The following is a 27,579-nucleotide window of genomic DNA, read 5'->3' as shown; positions in this document are numbered from 1 at the left end:
CCCATACACACTCACTCTGTCTCATCTGGCAGCGCTTCCTGAACCCCCCCTACCCCCCCACACACACACTCACTCTCTCTCTCTCTCATCTGGCAGCGCTTCCTGAAACACCATACACACACACTCACTCTCTCTCTCATCTGGCAGCGCTTCCTGAACCCCCTGCCCCGCCCCCACACACTCACTCACAATGTCATCTGGCATTGCTTAATGACCCCCCCCCCCCCCCCCACACACACACACACACTCACTCTTATCTGGCAGCGCTTCCTGAACACCCCAAACCCCTCTTCTTCTAAGCTGAACCCCTCCAACACATCCCCCCCACACACACACACTCTCTCTCTCCTTCACCAATTGCTTAGGTGCAGTGGCGGCAATCTCAGACACCAGAGAGAGAGGGGGGCCTGACACCATAGAGAGAGAAGGAGGGAGGTATCTCTGTCACACACACACTCTCTCTCACACAGACAATGTCTTTCTGTCTCTCACTCTCACACACTCTATGTCTCACAGTGTATCACATTCACTCTCTATGTGTCACACAGTCACTTACACACTCGCTTGGTCTCATACACTCAGTCTCACAGAGAATCAGTGTCTCACACACACTCTCGCACACACTGTATCTGTGTGAAACACACTCTCTCTCTCTCTCTCTATCACACTGTGTCTCACATACGCAATTGCACACACTCTCATTCTCACACACACACACTCTCTCACAGACACACTCACACCCAGATTCACTCTCTCTCTCACACACACACTCGCACTTTCACTCTCTCTCTCACACACAGTCACTCTCACATACACTCTCCAAAACATACACACTATGAGGAAAAACTTGCTAGTGCCCGTTTCATTTGTGTCAGAAACGGGCCTTTTTTACTAGTTAACAATAAATTAAAAGTACTTGATATAATTTTAGATTCTAAGCTATTTAATGAACACTAGATGCTTTGGTAAGGAAATTCTTTTTTCATCTAAGATAATTGAGAGTTATTAGGGCTTCCTTAAGCCCTGGTGGATTTCGAGCAATAACACAGGCAATTTTGCTTCCATTATTGGATTATTGTATTTCTTTATATTGCCATTTAACAAGCAATTATTGGCATTAATTAGAATTTGCATGCACAACTGTCTAAGTGTATTCTGTAACGTGATGCGCATACATTCTAAGTCGCATAGTTGGAAAAGGGGGTGTGGCCATGGGCATGAAATGGGTGGGTCGTGGGCATTTCTATAATCTATGTGCATTGTTCTAGAATACACTCAGTCCACGTGTAATTTAGGCGTCAGCATTTACACCAAGTTTTACTTGGCATAACTGCCCACAACTAAATTTAGTCGAAGGGAAGGGGACTCAGCATATTCTATAAACCACACAGAAATTTAGGCTTATTCTATAAAATACGCCTAAATTTAATCATATTTTATAGGATATGACTAGGTGTATTTCATTTTGGCACTGATTTTTTAGGCATGATATATAGAATCTAGTCCTAGATTTCTTTTTTTTTTCTCCTTATTTTTATTAAAGGCTTCAAAGTACAACAGGAGCAAATAGTACACAACAGAAGCTAATATACAAATGCAAACTAACCCCCCCACCCCCCCAAAAAAACACCATGGTATCTGTGGGAAAATATAAGAACATTCCATGACAATACCTAGAGGCAGTAGTCAGGTAGTGCTAAGGGAAGCCTGACAAAACAAGTCTAACCGGGCCCAAGTCTTCAAGAAGAGACTTCACCCTATGACATTTAAGGGCAAGAATTAGCTCATATTTCCTGATGACACAAACGTAGCTCCATCATTCATTATAATTCAGATTTGCATTATTTTTCCAATGGGAAACAATTAAATGCATTGCGATAGCCAGCGGTATATTAAACAGTTTCTTATCTGACTGTAGGAGAGAGATAGAAGGAGAAGAGGCACGCAAAATCACAATTTCATAGGAGATTGCTGCAGTCTCAGGCAAGTGAAAAATAACACACAACTTCGCCCAAATAAGTCGCCAGTACACTCTGACGTTTTTACAGAAAAAAAACCATATGTGCAAGGGTTCCATCCTGCTCCTGACAAGATCAACATTGGAAGGTAGTACTCTTAGTAATTCGTGCAACTCGAGCAGGCGTCCAGTAGGCTCTGTGGAAAACAAAATATGAGGATTGGGATATCGCTGCTGACTTTGTGGGACGCATGGAGTCAATCCAGAAGGTATACCAGTCGAATTCTGATGTGTCAATACTCAGATCCTGCTCCCAGGACTGCTTTAGCAGAGCAACAGTGTCAGCGTACAAATTCTGAAGCTTTTTATACAATAGAGATGCCTTCTTACCCCCGGATGCAATGGTGAGGCAGGAGGAGACAAAATCCGAAGGGGCTGTTGTAACCGAATTGGAGTCTAGTCCTAGATTTGTATTGAATTTTTTCAAAATTAGTAAATGAATCAATAGTGCCCTCAGCTAAAACTAAACTATTAGAGTGCAATCAAATATTCTATAGCTGACAACAACATTGATTTTCACAGTGATGTAATGGAGGGTCTCACCAAATGGAGTAGAACTGGCAACAGCCCCCTCATAGGGCATTAATAGCATACACCTTTATGGCTTGCCTGCATATTACTGGGAAAGGGGGCAAAGGGTAAAGACATCATTCGCAGTGGGGAAGGGGGAGAAGACTACTTCAGCATTAGCATCTGCAGCATTTGAGGGGACCATGCTCACCTATGCCAAACCCAAGCTATGCCTGCAGTAACATATGTCACTGGATTTTCACATGTTTGAACAAAAGAAAATGAGGCAACATTAACCTATTTGCTTATTAGGGGTTGAGTGTAATGTTGTATTTTTATTAATATTCTGAAAACTTAATTTAAAATCATTTCACAACAGCTGTTCAAGACTAAAGAAACATAAATAGGATGTGAAAGTAAGAGAAAAGAACGTTCTTATTCAATCTATCACAACCAGATAAAACTGAATTCTCTTCACCCGATTGCTTCAATCAATATGTCACCAATGAGCATTAACGATTTACCCCCTTATCTCTTATGCCGAAATGAACTGTTTATCTAACTTACTTTATATTGTACTTTAACATTTATGATCTTTATTGTAACACTACTTTGTATTTCTCATTCCGGAAATGGCGATCACCATTACGGCATAATGTAAGCCACATTGAGCCTGCAAAAAGGTGGAAAAATGTGGGATACAAATGCAACAAATAAATAAATATAAAGTTCACTGCATTTTCAGTAATTGTGCTGTATGTCTGTTTTACAGGCAGCTTACCTTTCCAGTTTTCCAAATGGCACTGCTGAGTGAAGTGGGTATATACCTCAATGTTAGCAACCCCTTACTACTGGAACAAAGCAACTCTACAGCACAAGCCTTGCCCCACCCTCACAGTTACTATGCCCTCTTCTACTGCATCCTTATTTTTGCCATAGTGTTTGGCAATGTGCTGGTCTGTTTGGCAGTGTTCAGAGAGAGGTCCTTGCAAACCACAACAAACTACCTGGTGGTAAGTCTGGCAGTGGCAGACTTGCTTGTTGCTACATTGGTGATGCCTTGGGTAGTTTACATAGAGGTGAGTGTTTTTAGGGGTTTTTTTAAAAATATGTTTAGTGGGCTGGCTTTCAGATGTAATAGATGGTTTGGTGGATTTTTATTTATGATATCATGCTTTATGTATTTTATAATGTGTTCATTGTGCCATGCTTCATATTAATTACTGAGGCATATAATCAAGTTTGTAAATTATATTAATTTAATTTGGTTATTATAGCCTACAGAGCACCCTTTACAGAATACTACCTCAGCGCAATTCTCATGCCTAACTTTGAGTGTGAGTACTTACACCTGTCAAAAGCTGGTATAAGTGCTCTCGCTCAACTGATGGAGGCTAGACATGCAAATGCCAGTATTCTATAACATCACATCTAATTTCTGGGAATGCCCGTGACCTGCCTATGCCCCTCCCATAGCCACACCCCCTTTGAGTTGCACACTATGAAATTTAGGCACTTGTGCTATGGAATAGGGCATAGGAAGATCTGTGTGTATCTGTGTATAACTCCTAATTATTGCCAATTAAGTGCTTGTTAACTCCAATAATTGATGATAGCGCCTAATTGGCGTATGTTGGATCCGCACCTAAATTTTGATGATCTATACAGAATCCATGGAAAAGTGCCAAGTGCCCCATAGGTATAAAATAACGTATGCATCATTTAGCATGCACTAATTCCATTAGCACTTACTTAACTTTAGTAAACTGGCCCCTAAAATTTTGAATAATATATTCAATAATTTAACTAAAATTTTGACTTACATTGGCAACCAATGAAGAGATGGCAGTAATGGAGTTGCTCTATCCCATTTCTTTCTACCTAGAATCAATTTTGCAAAATACCTAATTACATTATATTCTAGCATGTGAGGTTCTATTACATTATATTACAATAACATATAACATTCTAGGATTTGAGGTTCTATAGAGGCCTCATTGGTACTTATGTAGAGTCTCATGACCCGAACAAAAGTGATCTCTTTAGTCCTCTTTTTCAACCTGTAGGTCAAAAATTCCAAATTTTACTTTTACTGTCCTAATAAAATCTTAGACTCAAGCGAATATTCAAAAATTGTGCTGAACAAGCTGTGAGAACCACATTCCAACCCTCCTACAAGCATGGCTACTTCAAGAACTACAGAAGGCAGAGCTATGTACTGCCGTGCAGAAGACCTTAATTAAATTCCCATGTCATAACTTCTGCTCTCTGATAGAGATATTTCAGAGACAGCTTTCAATGTCCCTAGGTGAGAGGGAGTCTTGGCCATCATTCAGTGGTTTCATCTAGTGGCCAAACATCCACATTATCCAGATTGTGGAAAGAGCCACAGTTTGTGTGGCCCCAAACTTAGGACTGGCACTGCAGTGATTGAGCTGAGTTTTGGGAAATAAAAAGGGAAAACCCTTTAGGTAGTTATTATGAATGAAGGTTCATGCCAATCTAGCCCAAAACGTCAGGTTCCAAAAAGAGCTGGAAGTTTAATGGAGAAAGAGGACATTTGCAGGCCAAAAATAAGAGCTACAGGAGTACTGCAAGGAAGCTGAGGAAGAAATTCAAGAAATAAATTGATCATTTTAATTGTCACAGGATTTACATTACAAATCACCTCTAAAGCATCTGAAATATTGCCATGTTGAAAGCTTTGAAAAAGAATTCTTATAGAAAGGAAGAGTACAAGTAGCTTATTTAAACTGATGTATTGCTAAAATTTACCTGACACTTGAATAACTTGCAGTACATTTTTCTTGGTGCAAGTTGTACATAGGAAAGTACATTGTTCATTGCTTACACAGGTGTTTTCATTCATAATGCTATCAGTTATAGTTGGTTAGTTCTGCTTTTAATTTTGCATGTTAAGGACATTTGTACGGAAATCCTAATTGATCAGTCATTATAGAACAGTGGTCAGGGTCTCCACCAACATAGTTAGGGTCAAAAGTGTAATTCATGAGCTATCTAGTAAATGTTGAGGGGCTGCTGGAATCAATGTATAGGCCGCATGGTAGATAAAGCTCCATTGTGGACATTTATAGAATGCTAATCTGTCTTCCTTATTGGACCCCAGACAGTGCCTCTCCCGAAATTCAAATTGTTAAAGAAAAAACTTAGAAAGTCATTTACAAAGCAGCAGTAAGCCCATACCCTGGCTTAGGAGTGAGCTTTATTCCTGTCATGGTATGTGCAAGACTAACCCATCTGGAGAAATTGCCCCAGAGACAAAATTTATTTGGCAGCTTGACATCTAGTCTACCACTAAGGGTCAAGCAACACTATCTCCCCTCCCACCCCTCCCCCCCAAGAAACCTAGACACCAGGGAGACCCCCAGTAGGTAATGAGGGATCATTATGGGGTATTGAATGCTGAGGGAAGGATCAAAAGAGTCTTTTTCAAGCATGGGCCCTTTAAAAAATAGCAGGCAAGACTTAGGACCTGCCATTTTTGTGTCGTTGCAGCCAGGAACGCATATTGTTCCCAGTTGCAGCAATGCAAAATGAAAGTTACCATGAAAGTCACTTGCACCTCAAATTTTGCTATGGTAAAATGTGATATTTTTCTGCAGCTTAGTTACTTCCCCCGTTAAAGTACTTTTTAATAAACCCTCAAACATTCTTACCTTTTTACCAATATCGGTTAACGTGCCAAGGAAGATTTTCTGCATTATTGTTTCTTTTTTAACATGGGATTTATGGGTTTGTTTGGGTTTCGATTTTAATTTACAGCTCAAAACAGTTCTGGGAGGAAACCATTTGCTGTCATCAAACTGTATCTTTATCTTCTGTGCTTCTCAGTAGTGTGGTGTATTTCCATGCCAGTATCTTTTCCTCTTCAGTAAACAATCTTTTCTATCTATCATGTTGAGGTTGGTCGCTTCACTAATCTCTTAAGTCCTGGTGTGTGTGCATATGCCTTTCTGTGTATATTGATATCTGTGTATTTTTTTTCTGCCTATCAAAGATCAGTTTTGTCTGATAAAGCTTATCAGTCTTCTTCCAGAAGCAGCATTTCAATCCTTCCCACAAAAAAGATCAGGGCCAGTGTCATCACAAGCAAGCTCTGTGTTTTTTCCATTCTCGCTGTAGTCTTTACTCCATGGTGCCTGATGGCTGATTTATCCATTATTGAGTTACATCAGATTTTCAGAAGTGCCTATTCAAAGGGTTCCTTAAGCTAAACCCAGCCTGACAATCAGGTGCTTTTTGTTCTATGCTGCCAAGCAGAAGGCTGGGAATTATCTCCTAGTTCTGGCCCTTAGGTTATCCATGGCTAAGATTGTTGCCTCTTTTTAATATGAGAAATATAAGTCTCTGATTGCTCCAGCTCCTTATGTTTGATCACTGTGTTACTGCCCAGGTGACAGGAGGAATCTGGACCTTCAGCCGCACACACTGTGATGTTTTTGTGATGATGGATGTCATGATGTGTACTGCCAGCATTCTGAATCTGTGTGCCATCAGTATCGACAGGTAGGACCTTAAGCATTAAAATCCATTTTAAACACCTAACGTGGTTCAGTAACGTGGTTCTCCCTTATATCGGGACAGCGCATTTTATCCAACAACCGGTGCCAGAGGGCCTTCTGAAACTATATATATATTTTTTATTATTATTTATTACAGTGGGGGTGCTGAAACACCCTCATGTATAACAAAAACCACCTGCCACACCCCCAGCACTTATGGAAACCTGAGAATTCTACTACACATGGTGCTGCTTGTGACTTTTTCAAATAAATAATTGTAACTTTAGATTTTACATATTTTATGGAACAAATAAAAAGAAAGCAAAAAGCTTAGAGTGCGAGGTGTCCAACATAAAGACAGCTGCCAGTACCGAGCATAGGTGACAGTGGAGGTTCAGAGGGATGCAGAGCAGCCCTATTTCTGTGATGTCATTTGGGATCATGACCCTCAGGAGTCCTTTTACTAAGGTCCACCAAAAAATGGCCTGCGCTGGTATAGACATGTGCGTTGGGTGCACACAGGTCCATTTTTTAGCGCACCTGCAAAAAAGACCTTTTTTTAAGCCAAAAATGGACGCACATAGGATGCATGTGCATGTCTACATGGCTTAGTAAAAGGGTCCCTCAGTTTGGAACCACCTCTGTAGAGAGTCCCAACATACTAAGCATTGTCCCATAGTCACAAAAAAATGAGAAAAGCTTGAGTGTATCAGGCCCTGAGGTGTGGTTGCCATATTTAGTTCACTTGAAATATCATTCCTTGCATTAGCCAGCTCATTTTGCCTTGACTTGATGAAGGATTGCTAGTCCCTGTAAGCTAGTCAAGAAATATATTAAGCTAATCCAATTAAAAGGTGCGTCTTCTGACTTTTTGTTCACTGTGACTATGAAAGAATGCAATCATGGGTATGTAGCTTTGAGTTATTGGAGGTCGTGACCTACTTATGAACAGAAATGATGTACAATATGTTCCATTAGGTGCCAGTGGAAAGGAAGGGAAGGAAAAGATCTAGACCTAGAGTTGGTAAGATGTGCCACAGGGCTCATTTATAAAGAGGATGTAGACTGAACCATCTGAAATAGGATGCAGTGGCAAAAAACCATTATTGTCACCCACTTAGGAAAATGTGATGAGGCTTTCTACTGTTTAGTGCAAGATGCTAAGTTCTCTGGGAGGTACTATTATTGCTTTTTATTGAGAAGAAAGCCTCTTATCCAATAGATCATGGAGCATCACCATGCTTAGTTCATTTGTACCCTGTGCTTTCCCACTCATGGCAGGCTCAATGTGGCAATGGAGGGTTAAGTGATTTGCCCAGAGTCACAAGGAGCTGCCTGTGCCTGAGGTGTGAATTGAATTCAGTTCCCCAGGACCAAAGTCAACCACCCTAACCACTAGGCCACTCCTCTTATGAATTATTAGAATATTTGAAACAGCACAAAGAATCATCACGTTTCACTGTTGGCCTCAAGGACTGCTGACAGATCAGATTTTCAGGATACATCTAATGAATATGCATGAAGTAGATTTACATATATTGGAGATAGTATGCATGTAAGGGAGGAAGTTATCAATGTGGGCTACCATTAAGACAGGTTATTTTTACCACAAGTAGTGCTATTAGCACAGGGTCCTATTTTATGCATTGAAACCCTGTGCTAAAATAGCACACCTTGTGGTAAAATAACTCATCTTAACACTAGCCCATATTGATAACTTCTCCCATTAATATCTCATGCATATTCATCAGAGTTTCCTGCACTCAAGGACTGGTAATGAATACTTCTACATTAGAACTTATAATACATTATACTAAAAATGAACTGACTCAGTGAATAACAAAGTTTGAGTATCTCTAATATATTCCCAGAATCTCAATTTTATATTCTCCTCTCATCTCAAATTACTTTGCTTCCCCTTTCTTCATTGTTTTTTGCTGTACACCCTTTGTTCTTCACGTTTTGCTTTACCACTTTTTGATTTGTTTTATCCTTTCTCCTCCTTTTCTTCCATCTCCACTGTCATTAACCTTCAATGCTGGTTTCTTTCCCAGGTACACAGCGGTTGTTATGCCAGTTCAGTACAACACAGGACAGAGTTCCTGCCGACGGGTCTCCCTCATGATTGTTGTCGTTTGGGTATTGGCATTCACCATCTCTTGCCCACTTCTTTTTGGCTTCAACACCACAGGTAATGCAGCTGGATAATTCAGATAAGCGATTTTTACTGTTATTGTTTATTATTTATAAAGGACCAAATTCTATAAATGGCGCCTTAAAAATTGGCGCCAAAAAACTACACACATAGCTCAATTCTATAAACTACACCTAAAGTTCGGCGTAGTTTATAGAATATGTGCATGTGCCATTCTTGCAATTAAAATTTAGGTGCATCCATTTAGGCTACCTAAAGCCAGGCATAAATATCTGTGCGTAAATTTGTATTCCATAATAGTGCATATAGTTTTTTGAAATGCCCACAACCTGTCCATTCCACGCCCAAGCCCATGCCCCCTTTTCAGCGGTGCACATCAAGAATTTATGCATACCATGTTATAGAATATGCCTAGAACATTGTGAATTCTAATTAAAGCCAATTAGTGTTGTTAATTGGTTGTTAAGTACCAATTATTGACACTGATTGGCTTGTTAATTAAATTGTGTACGCAATTTGGTCATGCAGCCAAATTATCGCTCACAACTTAAGCCACCATTTATAGAATTTTGAGGGATAGTGCATACCAAAAAGACACAGCACTGTACAGACATATAAGCAAAATGAGCTCGTAGCAGAGTGTTTTATGGGCTCAAGTAGCTGTTCATGCAATTGAAAGCAGGTATATGTGCACAAAAGAAAGCTCATAGAAAACCTAACATGCACTTTTATGCAAACTTCCATGGATAGTGCCCAAAATCAGGCATGTAAATTTGGGCATGCAATTTAATTGGGTAACAAGCCGATAACTAGCAATGATTGGACACTATAACAACCAATTGTTGCAGTTAATTGGCTCCAATTAGGATTTGTGCATGCATCTTGCTAAGTGTTATTCTGTAAAGATGTGCATGCAAATCTTTCACCATTCAACTGAAAAGGAGGTATGGCCATGGGAAAAGCACGAGCAGGTCAGGGGCATTCACCGAAGATGTGTGTAGCTTTATAATTTGGGGGGATCCGGGCTTAAGTTACATGAGAGGATTTACACCAGGTTCTAGTTGGTGTAAAGCCTCATACTCAAAGTTGGGTATGAATCCCAATGCTACAAGCTATTCTATAAACAGGGTACATTTGTTCGTCTCTCAGATTTGGGCAGCATTTACTGAATCTAGTCCTGTATGCATGAGTAGTCCTAAGCGGTAGAAAATGGATAGAGCCAGGGTGGGATCAGCACTTATGCAAGTATTTTATGAAATATACACATATGTTCTGATTTCTACTGACACACACATGAATCTTTATTTATTTATTTAAAATATTTATAGCCCACGTGGTGAAACATCTATAACAACAACATAACCTTCATATCTTCTGGTTACTCCTGTTTTTGAACAGGGGTAATTTTACACAGGAACTTTTGTTATAGCTTATCTTATAAAAGCACACAGGCATGTATGCTGCTTTGTTATAAAATTATTGTCATACACCTTAAAACATTCTGGCTGTTTACTATCTCTCCCCAAACTATCTCCAACATATGATTAATTAAACTGAAAGAGTGGGTTCCCACTAGGCCTGACCTATAAATCTATTGTAAAAATTCTTAGATGAGATATAAAGAAGAGTTAAGAATGAGCCCCTCTACCAGCTTACATTGATTTGCTTTTGCTTTTCTAGCAAATATTTACTGTATGTACCACAGTTGCACTTGGACCTTAGCTGCAGCTAGAGTGGAATCACAACCCCTTACCTTGGCCTCTAGCTCTGTTCTCAAATTCTTAAGACACCTTACCAGAATTGCTGCCATGAAATGTATTCAGTTGCAAAGATGGCAACATCCCCATTGATGGCATGAGTATGCTATTTGTAATTTGTCTCCTGGGATTCTATTTTATGGCCCTTCCTATTTCCCCCACCTTCCCATCATTCTTCTTAGTATGAAGGAATTTTCAATGCCCCTACTGCCCCAAAACATACCACTACTGTCGGTGTCTAGTAAATATAAACCTACTTTGCCTTAATAGTTCCCTTCTATCATTGTCTTAAGATTGCTGAAATATGAGCAACTTTCCTTTCAATATTAATGGGTGTTTACAACAACCATTGTGCTGCAGTTCAATAACTGAGCACCTATAAATAGATGAGAGGAACCTATCCTATAAAGGAATGTAGGAGCTTACAGCGCCTACTTTCCATTATAGAATACAAACATAATAACGAAAATACACACCTATAATTTAGGCATGAGCACTTAAACCAGACCTTTAGCTGGCAAAAGGGTGTGAGCCTAAGTACCAGAAATATATATGTAACTTTTACATAAGTGTGAATCCTGCCCACACTTCATCCATATTCTGCTCATGTGTACGCCTGGCTATAAAACATAGGCTATGTAGTATATGTTTGTATTTGCAGAATAGCATTTAGGCAGAATGTTGGTATATACGTATGTGTATATGCTATTATTCTAATGAGATATATAGTAACATAGTAACATGGAGGCGCATAATCGAACGGGGCGCCCAAGTTTTCTTGGGACCGTCCTCGCAAGACGGCTCCACGAAGGGGTGGGGAAACCCGTATTATCGAAACAAGATGGGCATCCATCTTTCCTTTCGATAATACGGTCGGGGACGCCAAAATCAGCAAATTTAGGTCGACCTTAGAGATGGTCATCCCCAGCAGAGGTGGTCATCCCCAGGACTTTGTCATTTCTGATTTTCGGCGATAATGGAAAGCGAGGATGCCCATCTCAGAAATGACCAAATCCAAGCCATTTGGTCGTGGGAGGAGCCAGCATTTGTAGTGCACTGGTCCCACTAACTGAACGGAAAAAAGCTTCCCTTACCGATCCCTTAACGATTCGGAAAGGAATGGGCATGCATGAAATTGAATTCAAATGAGCTGCTCGCTGTTAGCTCATTTGCACATGATTTCCTTCCTAAGGAGGGGAAGCCAGTGCAGAGCAGTCAAGCGTTATGGGTGGCTGCTCTGTGCATGCCAAAGACAGCTTCATACATGCAGACAAGCTGCGTGTATAATAGCCGTCTACAACCTTAGAGAAACACAAGTCCAGGGGAAAACATCCAAGGAACGTCTTTTTTTTTTAAGAGTATGGGCGAAGTCTGTCCAAAATGTGCATGTTTCTATGAGAAGGATGTCCATGCCTTTGCTATCCCTCTGACACCCCCTTTATTTATTTGGATTTTGGATCACAGTAGTAGCAGTGGGATTTGAACTGGCCACCTCGGGATTGCAAGACCAGTGCTCTAACCACTAGGCCACTCTGCCATTCCACATCCTCAAAATTTGGCTGTTCCTGTGGGGGGGGGGGGGGAAGGGGGGGGTTAGTTAAGGACGTCCACGCCTTCGTTATGTCTCCGCTGACACACACACACACACCTCCCCCCCCCCAGGGACCTGCATACTGCCCCCCTCACAGGACAGCCAAATTTCAAGGGCACAGAGTGGCCTAGTGGTTAAGCACTGGTCCTGTAATCCAGAGGTGACCAGTTCAAATCCCACTGCTGCTACTTGTGATCCAAAATCCAAATAAATAAAGGGGGTATCAGAGGCATAGCAAAGGCATGAACATCCTTCTCAAAAAACATCAACATTTTGGATATCCTCAACTGCCGGCACAGGGATGGAGGCATAGCAAAGGATGTTCACCTATATTCCAAAAAAAAAAAAAAAAGTTTTTAAAGTTGTTTTTTTCGGTGTGGGAAGTGGTTAGTGACCACTGGGGGAGTAAGGGGAGGTCATCCCCAATTCCCTCGGTGGTCATCTGGCCATTTAGGGCACATTTTTGTGGCTTGGTCATTAAAAAAAAAGGACCACGTAAAGTCGGCCAAGTGTTCATCAGGGTCTCCCTTCTTTTTTCCATTATCGCTTGAGGATGCCCTTCTGTTAGGCATGCCCCAGTCCCGCCTTCGCTACGCCTCCGACACATCCCTGGGAACTTTGGTCATCCCCGCGACGGGAAGCAGTTGGGGACGCCCAAAATCGGCTTTCGATTATGCCGATTTGGGCGACCCTGAGAGAATGACGCCCATCTTCCGATTTGTGTCGAAAGATGGGCGCCCTTCTCTTTCGAAACTAAACCTGATAGTGACGGCAGATAAAGACATGAATGGTCCATCCAGTCTGCTCAACAGTCACATTCATAATCAAATCAAGATTAAAATTAACAGTGAACGTGATATTAAATACTTGAATCTTGGTCTTTCTTTATTGTTGCTGGTACATAGACTGTAGAAGTCCACCCGGCTCTGTCCTTATGTTCCAACTCCTGGAGTTGCCATCAAAGCCCACTCCGGCATATCCGATTCTGTCTTGTCATTTCCAGGACACAGACCGATTACTGTAAAAGTCTTCCCGGCACTGTCCTCACATTCCAAATTACTGGAGTTTCCGTCAAAGCTCTCTCCAGCCCATCCTAAACCAGATTGCTGTATGTGGCACTCAGACTGTACAAGCCAGCCCAGCACCAGTCTTAGTTGATACAGCTAGAATTGCCATCTAAGCACCACCTAACACACAAACACATATGCAACCCTTTAAATTTTGTTTTTTATTCCATTCATTTTCTAATTAGAGATCCTCTGTGTAGTCCCCGACGCCTTTTTGAATTACATAATTGGTGCGTTACTGTTTGCACTTACTTTATAGAATTACCCTGTATGTGTTTATGTTTATTTAAAACTTGATATACTGCCTTTACATAATAATATGTCAAAGCGGTTAACAATATAAAATATTAACATAAAATCAAATCAAAGAAAAAAAAACGCCATTATCAACAAGAAAGTAGACAATCATCCACACAAAGATAAAATAAAGTATCTACATTTAAAAATACAAGTAACTGTTGGACTCATTTTTGAAAGAGAAAAACTTCCAAATTGTTATTTTCAAAACCTGTTTTTAGACGTTTTTCTATGAAGTGCATTTAGATCACAAGGGGGCATGTCAGGGGTCTGTTAAGGGCGGGATCTGGGCATTCCTAACACTTGGACATTTTTCTACCATAATGTAACAAAACAAAACCATCCAGGACTAAAACTAAGACCTTTTGAGCCAGACCTTTTAGAGTCAGAGCAAGGCAAATTGGAGTCAAGGCAAGGCAGGAGGAGTCAAGGCAAGGCAGACACAAGAGGCCCATTTCAAAGGCATTGAGAGACTGGGCCCCGTCACCCTAATTGTGCCCAGAGAGCTGATGTCAGCCGGGATCACCTAGCCTGTTTCCCCGTCGCAGAACTCTCTAAAGGTGCACTGGTATGCAAACACCTAGAGACACCATCGGCCATCAGTGAGAGATGCCAGGCAGGAGTGACATTCTGGAGCACCAAAAACTGCAATGCTGGTAGCCCAACCAACCCTGAAAGCCACCCCATGAGGCCACAGTCCAGACCTTGCTTCCCCGCCAAGGTTTGCTGGTGAGTCAGGGTGCAGGGCACAGCCCAGGGTCATGAGAGTGTTGTGAGGTGCTCTGTAGACCATGAGCAGCCATATTGTTTCCTTATTTCCCAGCTGGATTAGGAGGCATTCTGACTCAGACAGGTGGGAGATGGAGATTCTGTGCAGTTTGTTTCTTGGATCAGGATTGCTAATCCTCCACCCCGCTTCCCTTTTCTTGGTTGGTGCAGGATACTGAATCCTGTGGGGCATAGTTCAGCCAATTGTACTCCTCCGCTTTCATCCAACCAGGTCTCAGTTATTCCCAAGATGTCAAGGTGGTATTCACTGATGACATCACGGATCATAGGACATTTTTTATTGGCTGATCTGGCATTTACTGGGCCCAAATTTCCAAATAATGGTCTGTTAGCTGTGGTTATAGTTGTAGTTTTAGGGGTTACTTGATGGTAGTAGGCAGGTATTCATATGGGTATAGCTAGATTAGTGTTTTACCTCTTGAGTTTGTGTCCTCTAGGCAGATGGGGGAGTCTATTGTTTCTTCGTCCCCAAATTACTGAGATGTACAGTGGTGGAAATAAGTATTTGATCCCTTGCTGATTTTGTAAGTTTGCCCACTGACAAAGACATGAGCAGCCCATAATTGAAGGGTAGGTTATTGGTAACAGTGAGAGATAGCACATCACAAATTAAATCCGGAAAATCACATTGTGGAAAGTATATGAATTTATTTGCATTCTGCAGAGGGAAATAAGTATTTGATCCCCCACCAACCAGTAAGAGATCTGGCCCCTACAGACCAGGTAGATGCTCCAAATCAACTCGTTACCTGCATGACAGACAGCTGTCGGCAATGGTCACCTGTATGAAAGACACCTGTCCACAGACTCAGTGAATCAGTCAGACTCTAACCTCTACAAAATGGCCAAGAGCAAGGAGCTGTCTAAGGATGTCAGGGACAAGATCATACACCTGCACAAGGCTGGAATGGGCTACAAAACCATCAGTAAGACGCTGGGCGAGAAGGAGACAACTGTTGGTGCCATAGTAAGAAAATGGAAGAAGTACAAAATGACTGTCAATCGACAAAGATCTGGGGCTCCACGCAAAATCTCACCTCGTGGGGTATCCTTGATCATGAGGAAGGTTAGAAATCAGCCTACAACTACAAGGGGGGAACTTGTCAATGATCTCAAGGCAGCTGGGACCACTGTCACCACGAAAACCATTGGTAACGCATTACGACATAACGGATTGCAATCCTGCAGTGACCGCAAGGTCCCCCTGCTCCGGAAGGCACATGTGACGGCCCGTCTGAAGTTTGCCAGTGAACACCTGGATGATGCCGAGAGTGATTGGGAGAAGGTGCTGTGGTCAGATGAGACAAAAATTGAGCTCTTTGGCATGAACTCAACTCGCCTTGTTTGGAGGAAGAGAAATGCTGCCTATGACCCAAAGAACACCGTCCCCACTGTCAAGCATGGAGGTGGAAATGTTATGTTTTGGGGGTGTTTCTCTGCTAAGGGCACAGGACTACTTCACCGCATCAATGGGAGAATGGATGGGGCCATGTACCGTACAATTCTGAGTGACAACCTCCTTCCCTCCGCCAGGGCCTTAAAAATGGGTCGTGGCTGGGTCTTCCAGCACGACAATGACCCAAAACATACAGCCAAGGCAACAAAGGAGTGGCTCAGGAAGAAGCACATTAGGGTCATGGAGTGGCCTAGCCAGTCACCAGACCTTAATCCCATTAAAAACTTATGGAGGGAGCTGAAGCTGCGAGTTGCCAACAAGGGTTTTGCCACCAAGTATTAGGTCTTGTTTGCCAGAGGGAGTAAATACTTATTTCCCTCTGCAGAATGCAAATAAATTCATATACTTTCCACAATGTGATTTTCCGGATTTAATTTGTGATGTGCTATCTCTCACTGTTACCAATAACCTACCCTTCAATTATGGGCTGCTCATGTCTTTGTCAGTGGGCAAACTTACAAAATCAGCAAGGGATCAAATACTTATTTCCACCACTGTATGAAGATGTTTGGTTTATTAGGCCAAAGCACATTCTTGTTTAAAGTAGAAAAGATTACAGAGCTCTCTATCTATTCAGTATAACAAAAAGCCAGTTTGTCACTGGCAGCAATTAACAGTGGAGTGTTAATTATGCAGACAGTGTTTGATGAGAATCTGAATCCCTTTGAAGTATCTCCTTCCTAGGAAGCTGAGATTCTTAGGAGATATGCAGTCGCAGTTAGCCTTGTAGAACTGCTAATTCTACATATGTTTGGTGCTTTTAAATATTCAAACAAGGTAAAATAGTTTTAAAGTCTAGTATCTAATATCTAACAGGCACTTCTGTTTGCTAGAAACAGGGACAGGGAAATATCTCGTGTACATTTCTTACAATTGAAACAATTGCAGTAAATACTAGTGTACAATGCAGGTAATGTAATACTAACAAATCCTTACACTAGCCTGTAACATTCAAAACAGCTGCAGTGTTGCTATAACTAATTGGAGAAAAGCCCTCAGAAAACAAAGGAAGACAATCCTTGGTTTGAGCGCTATTACCTTATGTAGTCATAGTAACTTGGTAACATAGTAGATGACGGCAGAAAAAGACCTGCACGGTCCATCCAGTCAGCATTTAGTTTCTATCATTGGGCTAAAAAAACTCCAAAAGCTTTTTTTTTAAGTGTTTTATAACAATTTATTTATTTACCGCCTTTTTGAAGGAATTCACTCAAGGCGGTGTACAGTAAGAATAGATCAAACATGAGCAGGAGGCAATTAGAGCAGTAAAAATATTCGAACAGCAATACAAAGTATAGCATGGTATACTACTTGCAATGACAACACAATATGTACTAGAACATTATAATTGGTAGTGAAGGGTAAGGCAAAGTTGTAACATATAGATGAGTAAAAAGTGGGAAGAATTAGAAAGTAAGGTGATTGATTTGAAGAAAGTTGCATGTGAGGTCAGAGAGATGGTTAAATATTATCTCAGATAGGGTAGGAGTGGATAAACATGTCCTGCTGCAGTATGTGCAGCCTGAGTCACTCCTTGTGTGTGTGAGTGAGACTAACAAGTTAGTTACTTCTTCCATTAAAGGCTTAGTTGAAGATCCAAGCTTTTACCTGCTTCTTGAAGTAGAGGTAGTCTTGTGTTAAGCGGAGCCTTTCAGGCAATGCATTCCAGAGTGTGAGGGCTACTCCAGAGAAGGCTTGCTTGTGGGTATCACATCGTGTAATGTCTTTTGGAGAGGGTGTAGTTAGTGAAAGTCCTTTGGAGGACCTTAGTGTCCTTGGTAGTGTGTGGCGAATCATCCTATTCTTCAAATACTCGGGGCCATTTCCTTTCAGGGCCTTGAAGATCAGACATACAGTTTCAAATTTAGACCTGTACTGTACTGGTAACCAATGACGTTTTTGCACAAATGGTGTGATGTGGTCACGTCGCTTGCAACCTTCTATGCTTTTAAATCTAAATAAAGTGCGACTATAAAGGTGCAATTACTATGCAGACTTTTCCAACTTCAAAAAAAGTATTGCTGGTTTCTTCTATGCAATCTTTTTCAATATCAAAGTACAGCTTGTTAAAAGCTAAAATGCAGCGAGACATAAAGTATATGACAGCACTTAGTTTTTATTGTTCTACGGGGCCACCGTTTCACTCCTAGATAGGCTTCTTCAGGAACAAGTGCTGAATTACAATGCAGTAATCTGGAAAAGCAGAGATGTCATTTATAAGCTTAAACTTAGCTAAATAATCAAATCCAACAGCATAAATGAAATGGCTGTATTTCAGGCCTGTGAAATTATTTGGAAGTTTTAATGCAACAGGATATCAGAAAATTAGAGATAATATAAGTTAAAGATATGAACTTCAACTCACAGATTGTACCATTTGTAATTCTGTTACCCGGAAATGGCAACCACCATTACGGCAAATGTAAGCCATAATGAGCCTGCAAATTGTTGGGAAAAGGTGGGATACAAATGCTACAAATAAATAAATAAATAGTGATGGTTTCATTTTGCAGTTTCTGATCCTGATGTCCTTTGATTATCCAATTGATACAGATCACTGGAGGCTCTTTTGTTGTACATCCAGCTCAGATCATATACAAAGGGAAAGGGTGCCTGCTTGAAAAGTGCAAGGAAGCAAAAAGTTACCTTTATCCTCAGCTATAGAAGTGATAAGTAGTAGTAGTAGTAGTAGTAGTAGGAGTAGTAGAAACTCCTCCCTCTTCTTCACTGCCTCAGTTGTCACATAGAAGACAAACTGATACATTTGCTGGCAGCCAGCTTTGGTCTCACAAACATGACATCATCATGAACTGACAGAAAAATCTCACAGATCAAAATGCCAGTTTGATTCCATCTATATTCTATCAAAACCCAATTTATATATGGGTTACACACAGAACACAGTTAGACCCTCATAAAGGAGTCTTTTTACTAAAGGGTTGCTGCGTGGCAAAGGGCTTGTCGCACGGCAACCTGGAACTACCGTTGGCCCAATGCAGCCACTAGCCTAACGCAGCCGCCGGCAATAGTTCTGCCTCGAGTGTGTGCCATTTCCAGTGCTATGGAAATTTTTCTGTAATTATTAGCATGGAGCTAAGGTTACAACCGGAGCCCTTACCGCCACCTCAATTGCCACGCAATTTTACTGCTTGGCCATTGTCGATTTTTGGCCGTTTTTACCCGCTGTGGTAAAAAGGGCCCTGGCATGTGGCAAAAACAGCTGCCACTGCTACCGCAGGGCCCTTTTTAACACAGCTTGGTAAAAGGGCCTCAAAGAGAAAATAGAATTAAACTGAAACTCCAAGAAGCCAGACATTGCATGTAGTACAACACCAGAGAAATGCAAACAAATTCATTTCCTTCTTTCATAAAATACATCCTAATATCCAATCTTTCCCACTACTGTTTGACTGTAACTACTACAGTGAGCCCTGTTACATCAGTATACCTATTAGAACACTGAAACAAAGCAGATTACTACACATTAACCTAGGCACTCTATTATAACATTACCCCCAGAAGGGCAGTTCTACTACTACTACTACAAATCATTTCTACAGCGCTACCATATTACGCAGCGCTTTACAATTGAACATGAAGAAAAGACAGTCCCTGCTCAAAAGAGCTTACAATCTAAATCAGGACAGACAGACAGACAGACAGGGCAAATAAGGGAAAAGGGTGGTTTGATAGGACACATAGGCGCCTCGAAGGTGCATATTTGGGATATATTCTATAAAGGAAAGTAGGCATTTACTTTCCTTTATAAAATAGTAGTATGATTTATATGCACATATGGGTCTAGCTGTGAGCACTAAATACCAGCGATAGAACTGGTCTAAAAGCTCACAATAAGATTGGGGAGATGTATGTGTAACTTGTAAGTATTCTATAAGTTATGGGCATAAGTGTGCATCCTGCTTATGCTCAATCCAGACTCCGCCCATGTGAACGCCCTCCTGCAAAGTACATAATACTGAAGATATGTGTGCCTGTACATAAGAACATAAGAGTAGCCATACTGGATCAGACAAATGGTCCATCTAGCCCAGTATCCCGTTTCTAACAGTAGCCAAGCCAGGTCACAAGTACCTGGCAGAAACCCAAATCATGGCACCATTCCATGCTACAAATCCCAAGGCAAGCAGTTGCTTCCCCATGTCTGTTTCAATAACAGACTATGAACTTTTCCTCCAGGAACTTCTCCAAACCTTTTTTTAAACCTAGATACGCTAACCGCTGTTACCACATCCTCCGGCAAAGAGTTCCAGAACTTAACTATTTGTTAAGTGAAAAATATTTCCTTCTGTTTGTTTTAAAAGTATTTCCGTGTAACTTCATTGAGTATCCCCTAGTCTTTTACTTTTGGAATGAGTAATAAATTGATTTACTTCTACTCATTCTACACCACTCAGGATTGTGTAGACCTCAATCATATCTCCCCTTATCAATCTCTTTTCCAAGCGGAAGAGCCCTAACCTCTTTAGCCTTTCCTCATACAAGAGGGGTTCCATTCCCTTTATCATTTTGATCACTCTTCTTTGAACCTTTTCTAATTCCGCTATATCTTTTTTGAAATACAGCAACCAGAACTGAACACAATACTCAAGGTGCAGTCGCACCATAGAGTGATACAGAGACATTATAGTATTTTCAGTCTTATTCACTATCCCTTTCCTAATAATTCCTAGCATTCTGTTTGCTTTTTTGGCCACCACCGCACATTGAGAAGATTTCAGCGTATTATCTACAATGACACCTAGATCTTTTTCTTGAGTGCTGACCCTCAAGGTGGACCCTAGCATCAGGTAACTATGATTCAGATTATTCTTTCCAATGTGCATCACCGTGCATTTGTCCACATTAAATTTCATCTGCCATTTGGATGCCCAGTCTTCCTGCAATATTTCACAGACCGTATGTGTTTTAACAACCTTGAATAGTTTTGTGTAATCTGCAAATTTAATCGCCTCACTCGTTGTTCTGATTTCCATATCATTTATAAATATGTTAAATAGCACCAGTCCCAGTACTGATCCTTGAGGCACTCCACTGTTCACACTCCTCCACTGAGAGAAATGACCATTTTACCCTACCCTCTGTTTTCTGTCCAATAACCAATTCCTAATCTACACCAGAACATTGCCTCCTAGCCCATGACTCTTTAATTTTCTCAGGAGTCTCTCATGAGGAACTTTATCAAAAGCTTTCTGAAAATCTAGATACTACATCAACTGGCTCACCTTTATCCGCATGTTTATTCATGCCTTCAAAGAAAAGAAGCAAATTGGTGAGGCAAGACTTCCCTTGGCTGAACTCATTTTGACTCTGTCCCATTAAATCATGTTTGCCTATCCTGCTTATAATCGAAATAGAAAAACGCCTATATTGTGACCCAAATCGGGAGATAGACGTTTATCTCACAAAAACGAATAAAGCGGTATAATCGAAAGCCGAATTTGGACATTTTCAACTGCACTCCGTCGTGCATGCGGACAAAGTTGATGGGGGCATGTCGAAGGCGTGGTGAAGGCGGAACTGGGGCGTGGTTATCGGCCGATCAGAGATGGGCGCCTTTCGCCGATAATGGAAAAAATATATGTGTTTTTAGCAAGAATTTAGGGCACTTTTCCTGGACCCTGTTTTTCCACGAATAAGGCCCCAAAAAGTGCCCTAAATGACCAGATGACCACTGGAGGGAATCGGGGATGACCTCCCCTGACCCCCAGTGGTCACAAACCCCCTCCCACCACAAAATATGCCGTTTCACAACTTTTTATTTTCACCCTCAAATGTCATACCCACCTCCCTGGCAGCAGTATGCAGGTCACTGGAGCAGTTATTAGGGGGTGCAGTGGACTTCAGGCAGGTGGACCCAGGCCCATCCCCCCCCCCACCTGTTACACTTGTGCTGGTAAATGGGAGCCCTCCAAACCGCCCCCCAAACACACTGTACCCACATGTAGGTGCCCCCCTTCACCCCTTAGGGCTATAGTTATAGTGTAGACTTGTGGGCAGTGGGTTTTGAGGGGGATTTGGGGGGCTCAACACCCAAGGGAAGGGTGCTATGCACCTGGGAGCTGTTTTACCTTTTTTTTTTTTTTTTGTAAAAGTGCCCCCTAAGGTGCCCGGTTGGTGTCCTGGCATGTGAGGGGGACCAGTGCACTACGAATCCTGGCCCCGCCCACGAATAAATGTCTTGGAGTTATTCGTTTTTGAGCTGGGCGCTTTCGGTTTCCATTATCGCTGAAAAACAAAAACGCCCAGCTCAAAAAAAGATAAACGTCCATGTTTTTCGAAAATACGGTTCGGTCCGCCCCTTCACGGACCCGTTCTCGGAGATAAACGCCCATGGAGATAGACGTTTCCGTTCGATTATGCCCCTTTATGTGTTGCATAATTTTATTGTTTATAATAGTTTCCACTATTTTGCCCTGCACTGACGTCAGGTTTACAGGTCTGTAAGTTCTCGGATCACCTGTGGAACCCTTTTTAAAATAAGCGTCACATTGGCCAACCTCCAATCTTCAGGTGTGTAGCTGGACTTTAGTTAATTATGTGCATATGTTTTCACACATGCATGTAAATGACTAGAATACCAACATTTACACATGTACTTGCCACCTAAATCTATACAGCTCATTATAGAATCACCTCCTAAGTGCATTAATCAGGTTGCCAAAATCATTAAGTTGTATACAATTAGCCTATAGAGAGTGGTGTCCATAGTGTTACATAATGCAAAAGACAGAACTAAAAACCTAACACAAACAGGATAGATTAATAAACAAGACTCATGTGTCCCTTGGAAAACTCATCTACTGTTATTACAGACTTTAGGGAGAAGTAAGATGAGGCATGAGTCATTAAGTAGCATATCCTGCTTATAATTGAAAGAGAAAAACGCCTATATTGCGACCCAAATCGGGAGATGGGCGTCTTTCTCCCGTGGGCGCCCAAATAGGTATAATCGGAAGCCGATTTTGGGCGTTTCCAACTGCAATCCCTCGTGGAAACGGGTAAAGTTGACGGGGGCGTGTCGGAGGCGTGGTGAAGGCGGAACTGGGGCGTGGTTATCAGCCGAGGAGAGATGGGCGTCTTTAGCTGATAATTGAAAAACAAAAGGTGTGTCAGGTTCTCAGGTTCAGAGCCTGCGGGGCCGGGCTCTGGAGCAAACGTGAGCCCTTGGGCTGCTGCCGAGGAGCGACAGCAGCAGGCAAAACCCACCAACCAACACTGGGTAAGCACACCGTCAGGGACTGCAGGCACTGCCCAGCGAACCAGAACACCTGGACTGGAATCCCCCGGACTGGAGGACACAGGACTGGAACACTGGACTGCAATCCCTCGGACTGGAACACACACCGGACCGGAACACACTGAACTGGAGCACACCAGACTGGAACACACACCGGACCGGAACACACTGGACTGGTCCCCCGGACTGGAGGACACAGGACTGGAACACCGGACTGGAGCACACTGGACTGGTCCACACAGCTTCACCTGCACTTAGCTACTAAGCCCCCCAGAAGTTGAGCTCCTGGGTTCGAGTAGCCGACAGGATTTACTGGATACCGGATGACATAGGGACCAGGACTGGAAACAGAAGTGCTCCTAAACCTAAACTGATCTACTTGCTCCCAAGCCCTAAACCAGCAGGAGTGTTCCTAACAGTAAACTGACAAAAGGATTTCCTAAGCCCTATACTAAACAGGAGCTCCTAAGCCCTGCTCAAGAAAGGGACTTCCTAAGCCCTAAACTAACAGAGCAGGGTACTAAATACAAAGCTAACACAGGTGCTACTAAGCACCAAGCTACAAGCAGAGCTTTACACTAATAAGCTAAACACAAAACTAAACCAGCTACCTAAGCACTGCTCTAGCAAGCTAGAAACAACTAACAAGGTGCTTCCTAAGCACTACTCTGGCAAGCAACCAGAAGAGCTCCTAGCACTAAAAGGGAAGACAGGGGAGCCACAAGGAGGGAAGCTAACACATAAGCCAAAAGTGCTTCTAAAGCACCAAACACCAACAGCAAAGACTGCAAAGCTCCCAATAGCACAATCCCAGAAGTACTTCTAACAGCAAACTCTGCAGTGTTCCTAACAACACCAAACCCTGAAGTACTTCTATCAACAACAGAGCTTCCAAAGCCCTACACACAGCAATGCTACCAAAACCAAGAGGGAACAGAAGGGAACCAAAAGGGAAAAGCAGGAAAGCTAAACACACAGTCACCAGTGCACACTGCACTAACACTAACCTGGCCCTTAGCAAAAGCAAGCAGGGAAACTAGACACAACGTCAGAAGTGCACACTGCACCACCCTACCTACAGCAAACACCACTGTTGCAAAGGCCCTGAAGGAAACAACACCACTTCCTTATCAAGGCCCTCCCTGATGATGTCACACTCCCTAGACCTAGGCAAAAGCACACTGACCCAGAGAGGCCCAACCCACACCAATGCAAAACCGTGAAACACTTGAAGCCAGTACACCCAAAGAGAGTTAGAGCAACTCAGACTACACCCACAGCTGCAGTGAAGAGACAATTAGCCCCATGCTGCTGGAAGCTGCCAGCACAGAGAGACAGAGCCAGCTCAGAAAGGAAAGAGAAAAGAAACAGAAGCCAGCTAAGAAGCTGACCCTCAGGAAAGAGGTAAGTTTGAGAGGGGTTCAGACCCCAATCATAACAAGGTGTTTTGACCGCGATTTTGGGTCACTTTTTTTGGACCCTTTTTTTTCACGAACAAGTCCCAAAAAAGTGCTCCAACTGCCCAGATGACCACTGGAGGGACCACTAACTCCCTCCCACCAAAATAAAACCCACTTTAAAAACTTTTTTTCCAGCCTTTATGCCAGCCTCAAATGCCGTACCCACCTCCATGACAGCAGAATGTGTTCTATCCTGTGACAGCCTTTCCCTGGTTCTGATGTGGCTCTCGGGTGAGTGTGACACCTTTTCTGTTAAGGGCACTGCAGAGTCACATCGGCAATGCATTGTGGTGGGTGTAGGGTATTGGGCTCCGTGATTCCAATAGCTTGTGTTACATGCTCACGATGTTGGTAGTTGGTAGGCTGTACTCCCATGGTGCTTTTCCCTCTGCTTACTGGGTCAGAGTGTGCCCTCTTTTGTTTCTGATAGTCCATGAGGTAGTGGCCATTTTTGTAAGCCAGTTTTAGATCCCTTTCACGTGTTAGCCACATTACAGAACTTAGTTTTTACCTTGAATGTGGCTGAAAGAGGGCATTTTCTGCCAGCTCTGACCTACTGCTCATCTCAGTACCAGGGAGACTCGTTGCCAGTGCAGCACAACCTCTGATCTGCAGTTAACTGTGAGTAAGCATGCTTATTCCAATAAAGGACGTTTTTGGAGAGATTAGTCTTCAGGTGTCAACTGGTGTGCCAATGTTATATAGCAGCAACAAGTCCTAGAGGCCTGCGTGTATGCAGGTCCCTGGAGCACTTTTAGTGGGTACCGCATGGCACTTCAGCCAGGTGGACCCAGGCCCATCCCCCCCTACCTGTAACACTTGTGCTGGTAAATGGGAGGTCTTCAAAACCCACTGTACCCACATGTAGGTGCCCCCTTCACCCCTAAGAGCTATGGTAGTGTTGTACATTTGTGGGTAGTGGGTTTTGGGGGAGGGGGGTTGGGGGCTCAGCACCCGTGGTAAGGGAGCTATGCATGTGGGAGCTTTTTCTGAAGTCCACCGTACTGACCTCTAGGGTGCCCAGTTGGTGTCCTGGCATATCAGGGGGGGCGAGTGTACTACGAATCCTGGCCTCTCCCATGACCAAATGGCTCAGATTAGGACGTTTTTGAGCTGGGCGTTTTTAGTTTCCATTATCGCTAAAAAAACACAAACGCCCAGCTGAAAAACATCCATTTTTTCAATAATACGGTCTGTCCCGCCTCTTCACGTACCCGTTTTCGGACATAGACGCCCATGGAGATAGGCGTTCGCGTTCGATTATGCCCCTCCATGTCAGCATAATCTGTTGCCTTCAGTTCATTGTCAAGTACATAAGTATTGCCACACTTATTCCCTTGTCTTTCTATTGAATTGTAAACTGCTTTGGGCAGTATAGAATAAACATAAGCATGCAAATCGTCATTTCATTATTATGTCCTTCCCACTCTACCTAATTTCAATCCCTCACCTCCATGGAGGATTCGAAATCAAAATCCAGGCTTGCAAGAAATACCAGAATTGCAAAGGCTGCAAACATAGTTTGGGGTTGGCTCCTTAACCCAATGGCAGCAAAGAACTTTCTTTGCCAAGCAAGAGTCCTGGGTTCAGTTCTTGAGCCTGGCTTCTGTTCTTTGGATGGTTGGGGCCAAGGATAGTTGGTGACAATGTCCATAGCTCCTTGGAGGGAAGGAGCCCCAGTCAGCTCCCAACTCCACCATCTGGATGCTCATGTACCAAGTTCTGGATGGCCACTTTCCACTTTATTCTATGATCTCATGCATACATTTCTGAAATTAGCGTGCACACGAGTATGCAAATTATAGAATAGTGTGTAACTTAATAAAGTAAGCGCTAATTAGCACTATCAATAATTGACTATAATTGGAATTAATGGTACTATTTGACACCAATTTGCAGTTACGTGCATAACTACACGTAAGTCAAAATTCTATAACTTTAGTGTGTAAATCCTTCACATAACTGCTATTGGGTGTGGATATGGGAGGGGCATGGGCGGAAGCAAGAGAGAAGCAGAGGTTGACAAAGCGACTTCCAAACTGGGAGTGGATGTTCAAGAATACACCAGGTTTGTGTTTTTTGGCGGCGCAGTCGCCTACTTCATGTTTCACAAAAACACACTGTGTGCAAAATATAAACAGAGAAAGCTATATATATATGTATATCTGTATCTATATATCTATCTATCTATATTTATATCTATTTGGTCGCCCGCCGATTCATTTTTTAGTACGTATGTTAAAAAGGCCTTTTTAAATTTTTTGTCGAAAATGGACATGTGACAAATTGAAAATTGCCTTGCATCCATTTTGGGTCTGAGACCTTACTGCCAGCCAATGACCTAGCGATAAAGACTCACACGGTAACTGGGCAGTAATGACTTAAGCATGCCACTTGGCGCACGTTGGTTGCGCACGCCAGAAAATAAAGAATATTTTTCAGATGCACATATTGGACGCACTCCAAAAATGAAATTACCACAAGAGCCACATGGTAGTCAGGCAGTAACTCCATTTTGGCACGCGTTTGGCATGCGTAGACGTTTACGTGGCTTAGTAAAAGGACCCCATAGTCTCAAAAGAGATTAGATGGGCTATGTAGTAAAACAATGCATCATATAATGAAACAATATACTGATCAAACCTTAGGTGAAATAAATTCTATATACAAAAGGTCAAATAAACATAAATACAATGAAA

The 27,579-nt window shown here is 42.3% G+C and overlaps 1 protein-coding gene across 1 annotated transcript in view; it reads left to right on the top strand.

Annotated features, from left to right (window-relative positions):
• Nucleotides 1-2,170: 2,170 nt before the first annotated feature.
• DRD3 (dopamine receptor D3) overlaps nucleotides 2,171-27,579 on the top strand; it is a 58,984-nt gene continuing 33,575 nt past the window's right edge. The window contains exons 1-4 of the mRNA XM_030205029.1: nucleotides 2,171-2,361; nucleotides 3,300-3,606; nucleotides 6,942-7,054; nucleotides 9,105-9,241. Coding sequence (XP_030060889.1) covers nucleotides 2,171-2,361; nucleotides 3,300-3,606; nucleotides 6,942-7,054; nucleotides 9,105-9,241 — 748 coding nt within the window. The remainder of the gene's footprint in view (nucleotides 2,362-3,299; nucleotides 3,607-6,941; nucleotides 7,055-9,104; nucleotides 9,242-27,579) is intronic.

Source organism: Microcaecilia unicolor, chromosome 5 (genome assembly GCF_901765095.1).
Source record: "Microcaecilia unicolor chromosome 5, aMicUni1.1, whole genome shotgun sequence".
Classification (NCBI taxonomy): domain Eukaryota; kingdom Metazoa; phylum Chordata; class Amphibia; order Gymnophiona; family Siphonopidae; genus Microcaecilia; species Microcaecilia unicolor.
This window is presented reverse-complemented; position numbering and strand designations above follow the sequence as displayed.